This window comes from Pholcus phalangioides, unplaced genomic scaffold (assembly GCF_987345545.1).
Source record: "Pholcus phalangioides strain wild (caught in Gottingen) unplaced genomic scaffold, Ppha-v1.0 ptg000013l_1, whole genome shotgun sequence".
Taxonomy (NCBI): Eukaryota; Metazoa; Arthropoda; class Arachnida; order Araneae; family Pholcidae; genus Pholcus; species Pholcus phalangioides.
In genome coordinates this window covers 32,938,825-32,952,714 of record NW_028301606.1, presented here as the reverse complement: position 1 = coordinate 32,952,714, position 13,890 = coordinate 32,938,825, and the positions used below count along the sequence as shown (strand labels likewise).

Genomic DNA, 13,890 nt, shown 5'->3' with positions numbered 1-13,890 from the left:
ACGGTTTCGAGATAATTTCAAGGAAAACGAGTGATTTGAAAGGTTAGAAAGTGTGTAAAGAGAAAGTGACATATTTGAGTGGTGCTAATTTATTTTTGTTAAAAGAATTTTCCCAAACCTTCATCTTCTCGAATAGAATATTAATGTTCCTCATAAGATCCTGACTGATCACCGAACTCGATCGTATTCTGCTTTCATGATCAGTTACTTGATTATATTGATCGTCTTCTTTGACCATTTATACCTAATTATCTTGAAGTTATAGGATCATCAATCAACTTCAATTTTAATCTACTGTCTCTACTTTCGAAACTATTTCAACGTCTCCAGCGTCTGGAATTTTACGTTTTCTTTTTCTTCCTGCTTTCAACTTTTAGTTTTGCTTTGTATTATTATATCTATTGTCTTCTCGTTCATTTTCAGGAGACCATCTTTGTCTAATTAATAACGTAAATAATGGTTTCATAACTTTTAAAAGTTTGAAAATATGTCTTTTTCTTTATGTATGCTTTTAAAATTGGCAGCGTTTTTCCTTCTTCCTTTTTTTCTGAGATAAACGATGTATTTTCTTTTTGATTTTCTGATGATATAACGATATAAATGCTATATAGATGAATGAATGACGATCGAAATTTTGAATTGGGAGCGAAGACCTCATTCATTGCATTTCACTCGAGCTCATTTTGAGATTAGTTTTAAATTAAGTAAAAGAGGAAGTATTTTCGTTCAAAACAAAATAAAATTTTGAGTACGATGTCACTACTACTACTTTACCGTACATACACCTCGCAAACATTCCTCGGGGGAATTTTTAACTAATCGGTTCCGATTGGTTTCGATCGTTTAATGCCGGAATGGGAGTTTATATTTGGTTCCTGACATATTCATACTGTCAGAGTTATGCTTGTTTCGTGTTATACTGCTTTTGTCTGTACTTTGAACTGAAAATGACTAGTTCCCGCATTTTTATAAAATGTTAGTATCGTGTTGAAGGAGTGCCTGTTCTCTGTCTGCGGATAATCTTTTTCGGATGGAAGACCGGCTCGCAACATCTTGAATTAGGTAAACCACTGAAAACTAACTTCAGCCGACCATCACTCTGCCTCAACTGGGTTCTAACCTAGATCTTCACGATGACTACGTGACTCCGGGGAAGTTTTGAATACTGCATATGCCATTATAAAGTGATTCTATGATTTATAGTATTCAATAAAGTATAGGGAATGAACGTCTTGGCAATTCCTATCAAGGAGCGCGATTTTCTCATATAAGTTATAGTGGGCAATGTTGAAAGTACTGAGGTATACCTAAATTTCATTAAACACCATGCACGTCTTTAAAAACCCAAAATTGTACAAATTGCGCTTCAGGCACAAAAAGTAGTGCAGGTTGACAAAAAATTGAGAGGGCCAATCATATGTAAGAGGCATATCATGTAAAGTAAGTTTAATTAAAATCCACGTTCTTAGTCTATTCTGAATGTCCACTAGAAAACCGAAGAAGTGTCTAACCGAAATGTTTTCAAGGCAGATTGGAAGGCTTTGTACATTCAGAGGCTCGGATTTCCTGTGTTTTACATGTCTGCCGATACTATCATAGATATATTACAAAAATCCAAGGTATTTATAATGATACAGACCATGTCACATGGATGATAACCTCACTATCGAATACAGCAGTCATACCCGATGAAGTGCGTTTTTACGCCAATTAATACAAAAAAAAAATTTGGAGAGCCATTACTCTACGGAAATCAAGAATATATATAAGCCACAAATTCATTTAATAAAATTTTATTTCCGAATTCAAGTTTCTAACATATATGTGTTTACCAAATATTTTCGCTCTCTTTCTTTCTACCTTCAAACATAACAATATTCGATGAATAATAAATTCAACATTTTTAGTATAAACTTTCATTGTTCATTTATTATCCGTCTAGTAGAAGCGTTTCGAAACTTTTTTTCAAGAGTTTCGACTTAGTATGTTCCTTTATTTTTGAGGAACTATAAATTTTTTACCTGTAGAAAAATTTTTACCTATAAAATAACAAAAACCGTTTTGTAATTTTTTTCAGCAAAAAAGTCTTTTCTGCTTCAAGAATGTCGCATCCTATTTATTTAAGAGAGAACGGTCCCAACTTAATAATTCAATCAGGTAAACGGAAATTCTTCTGTATTACCAGAAGTCCTCTTTGCCACATAGATAGAGTAAAACGTTAAAAGAAGAAATAGAAATAATACGGAGCTTCCCGTAGGCAGTGAAGTAAACAATTACAAACCAACTGCTTATCCAAAGGTTTATTGAAACAAGTCCGAAAGTATTTTAGTTTGTATTTTCTTTTGTAGTCTAGATAGTTTTAATGTACACGTTTTTTTGTAATGAAATGGTGGTTTTACATTGAAGTTTTCGCCGTTGGTGCAATAACAATAGAGTTAATAAATTTAATTTATATTTTTATATGCTTGAGAGTTTATTCTACAATACTCCACGGGACCCGCGTGTTGAAGACCCCTGATTGAACGCTGTATCAGCTTGAATAGCTCACCTGTGAGACATGTTCATTGATTGTAATAAAGCACGTGTAGGAAAGTGGCTTTGAACTTCACTTTTGTCGTGCCCTTACTCAACAAAAGAAAACCGTTTCGAATCCATCGTAACATCATTTGACTCGTGTTTGCGAAGGACCACATCAACCATCATTCCAAATATTGTGGAGCAATTTATTTGTCAAAGTTCTAACTAATTTAAAAAATCAGCATATAATTCCCGGCCTGCCAATTGAATTAACAACGGCTTTAACTTTCTATCTATCATTGTCCTAAAGGTATGTCATTTGAAACTTAGAGAATCCTTTCTGAAACACCCAGAATTCGAGTATTGTTATCACTTTTGCAAGGGTTGGAACAGACCAATTTCATTACATGGGGAAAAAAAATTGTTTTTGTTACTGGGCTTCGCATTATATTATCAATTTTTTTCCCTCGAATGTATTCTTTGTGCATGAAGCTAAGTTGTGAACACATACTTGTTTTTTCCCCTGTAATCGTTATCGGGCTGCAACGCTATGTAGGAGACTATATAGACTCTTCCCTCACCTTGTTGATAAACATTTCCCTACTTAATATCGTAATCACTCAGTAGTATTCGCTGGGATCCATGTACGTGTAGAGCTGCATTTGCAATTACCTTCCTATAGTGAAGGCATGACTAAAAGCCCTTTTTTCAGTTCTCGATCAGTTTCTTTCAGTTGACCATATTCGAATTTCTTTTTCTGCGAGGCATTCTCAAAGGATCTATGAAACATATTGCACAATTACTAATAATATTCTAGAAACGCGTTTTAAATGAAATCGTGATTCGTAATGTACTTTAGTCGGTTCCATTCTAACCCCTCATAATGGCTGAATAACGAAAATGCAGGTTTCCAACTCAAAGAGGATAAAAGTCCCGTTTTAGAATAGAATAAAAATAGAAAATGGAAGGATTAAACATTTAAAGCAATGAATTATGTGGTAAAGAACAAAAGGCTTGTTCTGTTTTACCAACACCCATTTACTATTCGTCCCGTTTGACCAACTGCGGGTATGGCGACCGTACTTGAAAACGTAACATTATGCAGATATAGTTAGCATTTGCCTATTGTTATCGAAACCCCCGAGTCCCGTTGTGATCACATTAAGCGACGTGACCCCCATCCCGTCCACAACCCAACATAAGAGAGGTTTTTGTATGGTAAATGCTGCTTGTTAATGGACCTGACATAAATATGCTCATTCATATTTAATGTTTTATTATTCAGAAATCCGTATTTCCATTTCACTTTCGGAAATTCATGAGCCGAAGTCAGTCGATTATAGAAATCGGAAATATTCGTACAACGTATATTTCGGAGTTGTGATAAATGAAACAAGTCTGAGAGTTTCACCAACAGTAGCTATTTGAATGCGAAAAAGAAACATTTTTAAGTAAAAAATGCAAGGGATTATAAAGTTTCGACACTCAAAGAAGATGAAGCATCTTCTCGAACTGAATTCGTGATACGAATTCTTCTTCTACTAATGGATTTCCAGAAAAGGCAAAATAGGTAGTTTTTTTTTTTCTCCATCTTTTTCTCCATTATTATTATCATTCACCCGAGGAGACGGTCCTCGGAACGTTTTGTCTTCGGTAGCGTTCAAACACACGTTGAGCCGCCAGTCCGTCCTTTCGTGGATAATTAGAAATTCCTTTAGTGAACAATACCGAGGAGTGGAAATTCTTCAGCGGATTTTTATTACTACGGAGCTTTGCAGCCTGTGTGGTAGGGTATGAGAGACGCGGGGTTCACACTCTCACCGTACTAAGACGCCGCTGTGCTGTTGAACATCTGAGCTCTACTTCTGCCGCAAAGAAGATGCTGGAAAATTCAATAAACTGGGCAGCATTCTTCCCCTTTTTGAAGACGAGTTCTTCTTCTTATACCACCATCACACCCTCGAACATCCTTCTCTTCTGTGCATCTTTAAGAACCGTGAGTTCTTCTGTTTTGCCTGGTGTCTATATATATGGCAGCGATGCAGAAAACGCCAAAGAATTTTTTACTGCCCTCTTTCTCAGCCCGAAATTTAAAACTCATGACAAAGTATGTCCCTCAATACTTGATCTGCATAGATGAAATTCGTGCTAATTTCCTGCCGAGTATGGAATGCGAATCAGGATTTAAAATAACGTGGAAGCGTAAAAGTTTGTTCTTAGAGATGAACAAGAAAGTTTTTATGACTTGAAAGTAGTGATTGAAAAAACTAATTGTATTCAACAAGAATCCAGAGCTGATCCACTTACTAAACTTTCTTGCGTGGTGGAAACTTTTTTGCATTTGAAGTAATAAGTTGATGCAAGCACAGAAAAGAAGACTTTTGACCATGAGATGCAGTTGACACTGCCTATTAAAATCAGTGTTACAGTATAAATATTGGTTATCTTTATCACTTCCGCAAGGAATGGATCAACACCATGACAGGACAGCAAATTCGTAAAAAGATGGATTTCGGTTTATATTATCAATTTTTTACCGTCCCTTTTTTTCTTTCTTTTTCCCCCTGGGGGGTTTTTTTTGCACTTTGCACATTCTGAGCTGTGGTAGAACGTAGAACCACTCTTTTCCCCCCATAATAAGTTATCTTTATTACCATGCGGACTATGTGAGACGTAAGAGGATGCACCCCACCCCTTTTGAAGAACTTTAAAAACATTTCCGTACTATTTTATCGGACCATACGTACTGTTGCAGCAGCTCTATGGTGCATTTATTTCCTCAAGGCGCTGCGTTCTCCGTGAAGCAAATGAAAGTTTGAAAAAAAAAATACTTTTTCGATTCTTCGTCAGTTGACCAGAATCGAGTACTTTGTTCAAAACTTTAAGTGGCCTAAGGTATGCACGTATATTTACAACAAAAAAATATCGTATAATCCCCATCAAACTGTTCTCATTATAACTCTTCACTATGGCTTATCTAAAAAAGTGATATGATCTTAGCCTAAAAGGAAAAAAAAAACATTTTCTGGAACAATACACTAAACCACCGAAAATGTATCAATGAAGTACAGTGGCACAATTGACACAGACAAGCAAACCCAGATCAGTTTTTCTGTTGTTCTTTTTCTTTACGAATACATATGTATGTCGAATTGACACGTTCAAAAGAAATTGCGATAAACATAGTGAGATAAATCGAGAAGATATCCATTCGTAGATAAGACAACCATAATTCTTTTTTTATGGGCAGTGTATTATATAGTATTAAGTATTAGTTCATTCTTTTTGATATAGGCTTTTCATATTAGGTTGCTTGCTGTATTTTGATTACATTTGACAACTATATTTTTTATGGGGCGTCTTTTTTCATCCACCTCGTTGGGCAATTTGCCTATTGTGGCCTTTGTATTTATATTTGGAATGTGTACAAATTACGAAGCGCTGTTATTATGAATATTAAGCAGTGGCTATCTGTTGCCGCTGTGGTGATCGAGTGGTCATAGTGATTAACTCGCACCGCGAGGATCTGGGTTTGAACCCCACCGTCGCCACAGTGATGGTCGGCTGAAGTTGGTTTCCTGTGGTTAATTTCGAGGCAGCAAATGCTAGTCGATCTCCCCATTAAAAAGTCTCGCCGCAGAGAGCAACAGGCTTACAACGATAAATTATTCAATCATTAAACTTAGCTCATAGTTAGAAAGACTGGTGGCAGATGACAGCACTACACATAAGAAGCATTACACAGAAACAAACTTCACGTCATGTTTCACTACACGCACATTCCCGGATGTACCAATTCGTTAGAGGTTCCGCAAGCGAAAATGGACGAGGTGTATGTGTGTTTTAGTAGTAGTGTCTAACTGTTGATGTTTATTTGACATTAAAAGTTAATTTTTTTCTTCAGAAGTTTACACTTTTTTTCATGTGTTTATTGTTTTGTCTAGTGTCAAGTCTAAGGAAACATCGCTAAGGCTAAGAACGAAAGTCATGGTGACGAATTTATTTTAATCTGGTTTGATGAAATATACTCAAATGTTAGATCGTAGAGATGCGCCAGTTATTGATATTCTCGATATCCATACGATGAAGGATGATATATTTTCAATCGATCTTTTTTAAAAAAAGACCACGGCACTGAAATGTAAGAGGATGGAAAAAACGAAACATCCGATTTTAATCGGGACGTATGGCCATCGTACTTCCCAACCGTGACTTTTTTCCCCCGTGAAATATAGCTATCAATTGGCAACTGTTATTAAAAACCCCGAGTCCCAATCAGGTCACATTGAACGATGTCGAATGTGTAACAAACCCCGTAGTCTGTTTTGAGGTTTAACCTGAACTTCTATTGCTTTACATTTACTTCACCATCACTGAGAAACTTGAAAAAATGAAAATAATCGAATATCATTCCACCAATTTCATCTTAAAAGTGACGTGATAAAAATTATCTGATCTACGAAGCATTTTTCATTTGAAAGTGAAATATTATTTGATTTTAAAATAGTTTCATAAGATCTAATTTTTTTTTGCAGCTATTAATTTAAACCGAACTGAATTCCCTAATGCTAATTCTGAATTTACTCCAAATATTTATGTCCATGAAGTCGATGAGCTGCTTCTTTCATTGCGTAATAAATCGTAATTTTCCCTCTTCAATTCATAATAATAATAGATGACGTTGGAACCCAAGAGGAATTTCGGAGCGTTATCAGCAGCTCTCACATGTACGTTTTGGAAAATGGCTCTCTTGTTATAAAAGACGTTGGCAAAGCTGATGCGGGATCCTACTTATGCGAAGCAAACAATGGCGTCGGTGCACCTCTTTCAGCTGTCGTGAGCCTATCTGTCAACGGTGAGTAATATTTTCTAGAGCTATTTTTGTTTTTAATAGATCTAAGCTCCGCAATACCCTCGAGTAATTTAATATTAATGGTGAAAATTTATCAAATATACTAATATTCTTGCACACGTAAAGGGGGAAAATAAAGATAGAGGAACTCATCTGATTAAGGGTTTGAATGTAAAATTGAGCTCATTGAAATGTTATTCTGATGCCAAAACCACGATAGATGTTAGCAGATGTTGTATATGAGTTCTTAGTTGTACAGGAAAACAACAATTGAGTAATAATCATAAAAATTCCGACTAGAAGACAAACTTAGATGTTTGTTCTGAAGGAGTGATCATGAAAATTATAAGCTATCATCAAAGTGATGTTGTGGAAAATTTACCAAGCACATGTTTTGTCTTGTCCTTTTTTATAATTTGTTTTTTTAAATTGTGTAAGCGTAAATATGTTGTACTAAGTGTATAAGCGTACATTTCTAATTGTACATTTGTAAGGAACGATAATATAAGATTAAAAAACAGCTCAGACTTTCTTACCAACACATTATGAATGTTAACACATCGTAGACGATAGGAAACGAATCGATTTAAAGTTGTCGCACACACATATAATGTAGAACCTCGAAAATCTCTAAATAAGATCTATCGCGTTCACCATCCTGTCGTTCGTTATGTTAGAGCATGAATACTTTAAGTGGCATAATTCGCATTATTCATGTGTGTTAAAAATGGCTTTTTTTCGAGAAGAATGTATTTTTTCGATTTTGTGAACGCGCAAGTTCTTCCCAACCCCGAGAACAACTAACAGTAGTGACTCGAAAATCGGAGCCCGTAAAGTTCAAGTTTCAGGATAATCCGAGGAGTAAAAATTGTTCGAATTTTCTTCTTAAAAGACTCTTTTCCTTTTCTTTCGTCTGAAAGAACGCAACTTCTTTATTATTTTCCTGGAATACTACGTAGTACGTACGCATTGTACAGTAGTTTCAGTTTGAAAGAGAATAGTAATAAAATATTAAACTTCCTTGAATGAGCATAGATCATTTTAACTTTCGTGGGGATCACTGCGAAAGAACAAGTTTGACCGTTTCCTTAGTAATGGTGGGCAGTGGCGTTGTCCTCTAATTGTTCAAGTAAAGTCATTGGAAAGGCAGTCGAAAGCTGTCGTTCACCATCAACCCAATCCTCAATGGCCAATCAAATATCTCTATCATCTCATCTTCGTGCCCTTTTCACATTCTTGATTTTTTTTTAAACACATTGTATGGTATCTAAACCTTATTCAAGAATAAAAAACACAGTGCAATGCTAGTACTAATTTTTTTCTTGTCTTTTTTTTTTTTTTCAGCACACACACACACACAAAACAGACACTTAAATAATTTTTTATTGTTTTTGGATAATCGAGTTTCTCTAAAATCCGAGGTGGCCTCGGATCCGTTCACTTCGGATTTCACTTCGAGACTCTACTGTATAATCATTTTATATTATAGACACCGTAAGCACATTATTCCACTACCTTGTAATCAGACAAAGTGAATGAAAAAAAAAAAAAACGATTTCAAACACCATCTTTTTCCCCAGTTTTCAAAATGAAAACAAACGATGGCTGTCAATATTGATCTGTCAAGGTAAGTGGGAATGAGAAACATGTTCGATGGAAAAGTGTGATTTACAAAATCTTTTGGCTCGTCGTTATGGAAACAATAGGCTTTTAAAGAGGTGAGGTACTTCGGCATTGCCGATGAGACAGTTAATAAAGGCCCTGTGTTTCAACATCCTATTCTATAACAGTTAAGTTTGGGTAAAATCATGTTCTCCCCCCCCCACCCCCCCTCCCACCTATGTTTGCCATCTATTCTATGCGAGATTGGAGAATGAAAATCACTTTTTCCCGTATCCCGCCATATTTTTTCAGCCAATTGAAACACCATTATTCAGAAAAGAAATGAATATATTTTAAGAAAATAAGCACACCGAAATAATTCAATGAGATGTTTGACTTGGAATACTCAACACAAACAAAAACGTCAGTATCAAACGTGAACGGATTAAGAACGGGAGAAAAAAGAACTATAAGAGTAGATCAACTAATGAGGACGAAAAAAGAAGTTTCCGCTTAGCAAAATCTTCTTTAAAGACTATTTTCGTAGAAAGAAAAAAGTATTCATTAAGACTTCTTTGACTGAACTCTTTATTTTTGTTCAATGCGACTCGCTCGTAGACAGCTGACTCAAACATTTCGAAACTAAGAAACATCGAGTTTAGTACTATCATTCCATCTTGAATGATACTCATTCTTGTTTTTTAACTGAAAAATGTTTATTTGCATTCTTATTTATTTGTATTAAAAAAAAACCAATCCAATTTGTCTATAAAATACTTTTTTTTGGTAGAAATAATTCATTTTGTTGGAACAATGTACTTAGGTACTTTGAAATATTAAAAAATAAACGAAACATTTCGCTCTATTTCATGAAATCTATATACAAGGGTACTAAATTCTTTGTTCACATTTCCCAGGGCGTAAGTTTTAAAAGCTTTTGTTTATTCTAGCAATTGGATGAGTTTGACATTCACATATTTCCTTTAACATGATAGTTTATATGTATTGTTTATTGTATTCTTGAAAATAATTCTGTTTTTTCAACCTTCGTGTTTGTAGAGTTATCAAGAAAGTAAATTTCCATTTTGCGCTTCCATGAACCGAAAAATTAACCGATTCTTTTCACATCATACAGGAGTAATCATCGGATCCAATATTATTAAACGTAGGTGCATAAGTTAGAATATTTGTGACCTGAGGGGGAGTAAACAGAAAAAAATGATTTTGTGAGTTTGGAAGATTCATTCAGGCGAAGAAAAGTATTAGTTCAGGGAAAAAGGGACGTTAAAGACAGATTTTTGTGCTGAAGAAAATAATTCTTGGATCGAGCACACGAGTAAGAACTATGGTAATCTCTTATATCAAAACTAGATTGGTTTTTTTTAAATGTAAATATGTGGATTGATGTAGAAAAATTCACTGCTTTTTTATCTTGTGCGTTTTCCTAAAAAATGATTAATAACGAAAGATAAACATTTAAATAGATTAATAAGGCATAATTTCATCATGCAACACACAATAAAATCAGGACATAGTGCTTCAAAAACCGGAATGATATAAAAAATATATTTGCATTCATTTTCCCCCTTATGCTTATAGAAAAATAATTAGGAAAATTAGGAGATACAAATTTAATGTGATTTTTTTATTAATTTCTGTATTTTTCAATTCAATGTAACTCCACGTGTAGAATATGTTCATGAGTTATTGGAAGAAATCTCAAAAATAGGATTTTTAATTCTTTTTTTCACTGGTACAACTAAATTGTTAAAATTTTGTATCAGTTTTTAATTTTATTATGACTATAACCCCAGTATTTTCAGCCATTTTCCTCTTGGGTAAGGATATTTTTGAGAATGTAATTGCAGTTTAGTAAAACAAAATTGAAATTGAAATTTCCGCTGTGGTGGTCGAGTGGTTATAGTGCCGGACTCGTGATGCGAGGATCCGGGTTCGAACCCCACAGTGGTGGTCGGCTGAAGTTGGTTTTCTGTGGTTCCCAACTTCAAGGCGCAAATGCGAGCCGATCTCCCCGTTAAAAAGTCTCGCCATAGAGAGCAACAGTCCTACAACGGTAAATCATTCAACCATAACACTTCACTCATAGTTAGTAAAACTGGGGGCAGATGACAGCACTACACATAACAAGCATTACAACAAACTTCACGTCAGGTTGCACTACACGTACACGCACATTCCCGCATGTACCTATTCGTTGGGGGGGGGGGTTCCGCGGGGGGGGGGGTGCATGTGTGGTGTAGCAGTAGTAGGTAGGGGCTCGGGGATCCATGATGTTCTTAAGTCAGCCACCTCGTTGGGCAATTTGCCTGTTGTGGCGTTGTATTTGTATTTGAAAACTGAAACAAAAAAAAATATGATTTAAAACTATAAAGAATGAATTTGTAGCATAGGCGGAGATAGACTTGAAAATGAGGGAGAATGATGATTGCTGGGGGCATGATGATGATGTCAATTCATATTTACGCAAATACATTTGATCAGTCGCCTTTACCTCTGATGCTGTGGGGGGGGGGGGGGCATGCCCCTCCGTAACTTCACCCATGAATTTTAGACACATTAAATTAACTTACACAAATATGAATGCTGTAAAATTCGTATCTAAACGTAAATAATTCCATCAATTTACCTACGTGTGACAGGGTCGGCATTATCACATATCATAAAACTAAATGTATTCACCCGAAAACCCATAATTCTGTAATCAGGGCATCATCTAAAGACATGAGAATAAGATAGACATGGTAAAAATATTGTCGAATATCGCTAAAATTATTCTAGGTGAACGTTTCGTAACTATAGTGTACATAAACTGGAAGGTGGTTACATTTATACCAGATACTTCTACTTTTTGATACTTTTATACAGAGTGCCCTGTAAGTGCTAATGCGGCCTTTATCCTATCAACCGTCCGTCGTAGAGGTATGATTAAGATTAAATTTTTGTTTCTTTCAAAAGACGTTAAAAAATTACCCTGTACAGTAGGGTGGGTCAAAAAAAATAAAATTCCCCTTTTTTTAAGGGGCACAGAGATAAAAAGGTGCTGAAAGGTCTCGCAATAACATGTGTGTTTTTTTTTTACATTCTGATAAGTATAACTGTCTCTGGATTAATATCGATTTTTTGATTTTTCGATATATATTTTTTTCTTCAAGGTAATTTCCAGTTACGGTTACGACCAGGTACGTTACTTTCTACAAACTTAGACAATTCGTCACGTTGTAGGTGTGATGTGTGAGTGGAGTGGGTAGAGTAGAGTCTAGGAAGACCCTACGCGTGTGCATGCGACGCCCATGTTTCCCAGTATAAATCCGGCTGAAATAAAGCGAGGGTATGTTGCGCTCGTTTGTGCCCTTCTCATCATGGATAGTACTCGTTCAAAGTGGTAATGTCCGTTATTTTGTGATTCAAATGGCGTTGAATACAACATAAACACAGTTACAGTTACATCTGACTTCAATCCAGGACTGTCACAGGATGCCTTACTGCCTGCTACCTCCCGAACGGGTGGGTTGAAGCGTAAAAAAGGCTCCCATCACACACTCCTGAGCCTCAGACACCGGCATGGGCAACGCCCCTCCAAGCATCTGATTCCACAGACCATTCCATCATTATAACCCAGTGAGCTTCTGCTCACCTCTCGGCCGACCACGGTCTCCCAGGACTGTTTAGTGAATTCAAAATCGGTACATACAAAGATGGGCATCAGCTGCGGGAGCCGTGGAAACAGCCCATCGCAGGCCCTACACACATTTCAGATTATATGAAGATATTTACAAAGAATATAAGTGTTGACTGTGGGGAGGATTTTGTTGAGTATTATTCCTCTTGGTGGGCCCATTCAGACACCAAGGGTCTTCCTCTGGAAATGGGGAGCTGTGCTTCCTGTTGGTGGGACCCAGCCTGACACGAAGAGGCTCTTGCAGGTTTGGGGAACGGTGTTTCCTCCTGATGTGCCCGACCTGGCACCAGTGGTCTCCAAAGGAGTTGGGAACAATGATTGTTTCCCCTTCACCAAGGGGACATGTTGGTCTCCAGGTAGATACCTGATCCTGGTGAGCAATACCTAAAATTCAGAAAAGCAAAAAAGATTAGTTAGGAAATGTCATGATTCAAAGGTACATGTGGATTATGCAAGTTTCGATACAAAAAAAGTGGAGACTCTCATTGACTCTTACACGAACAGATTGGTAGGAGGACATGGGCTTCGAAAAAATTGATTGATATTCCAATTGCAATTAAATGCCCAAATTTTCAACCAAAATCCAATGACTATGTTTACATTTCCCTTCCAAAAATACATGGACATAAATTATATGCAAAACTTGCTACACGGATATTCTTCCTGTGTGCAAGTGCAGGTCATGTGACGGGACATGTGGGACATCGGATTGTGGGTTCTACTTCGAAAGACTTGCTTCTTTTATTCTAGTGAGCTGAACCTCTTTCAAGACCTGCACCAGGAAATTGTTGAATGACAATCACAGCAGTGGGTCGTGGCAATAAAAAACAATGGAATTGTGTAAGGCGAGACTGGTACAAAAGTTAACAGTTACAATATAAACACAATATGTTGGTAACATATTGTATTCAAGTGACATTAAATAAAATACGTTACCAAATAAGATGGTTATGCAGTTCTATGAGTGGAACCGTCAGAAGATAGAAAGTAATAAGAGCCCACTTGTAAAAAAAATAGAGGAATATGGTCAAGAGCTTCCATTCCTTCTGTCGAACATAAACGAGTGAAAGCGATTTTGAAGGCGTATCATGTATGAAATACAAAAATATTTTGAAATCACACCCTAAAATACCGAAGAAGCAATTAGAAGAGTTTCGCCGTAAATTATTGTTTGCCATTTATTTCATCCTGCAAGTGTAAGAACATCGAAGAGTGCATT

At 36.2% G+C, this 13,890-nt stretch overlaps 1 protein-coding gene across 4 annotated transcripts in view; it reads left to right on the top strand.

Moving 5' to 3' along the window:
- Positions 1–13,890, top strand: part of LOC149078978 (cell adhesion molecule Dscam1-like) — a 297,831-nt gene that overhangs the window by 146,742 nt on the left and 137,199 nt on the right. For all 4 annotated transcript variants that reach the window (XR_016193869.1, XM_089241221.1, XM_089241220.1 and 1 more), the window contains exon 11: positions 7,193–7,372. Coding sequence is in view for 3 of the 4 variants with exons in the window: in XM_089241221.1 (XP_089097347.1) it covers positions 7,193–7,372 (180 nt within the window). In the remaining variant the exon portion in view is untranslated. The remainder of the gene's footprint in view (positions 1–7,192; positions 7,373–13,890) is intronic.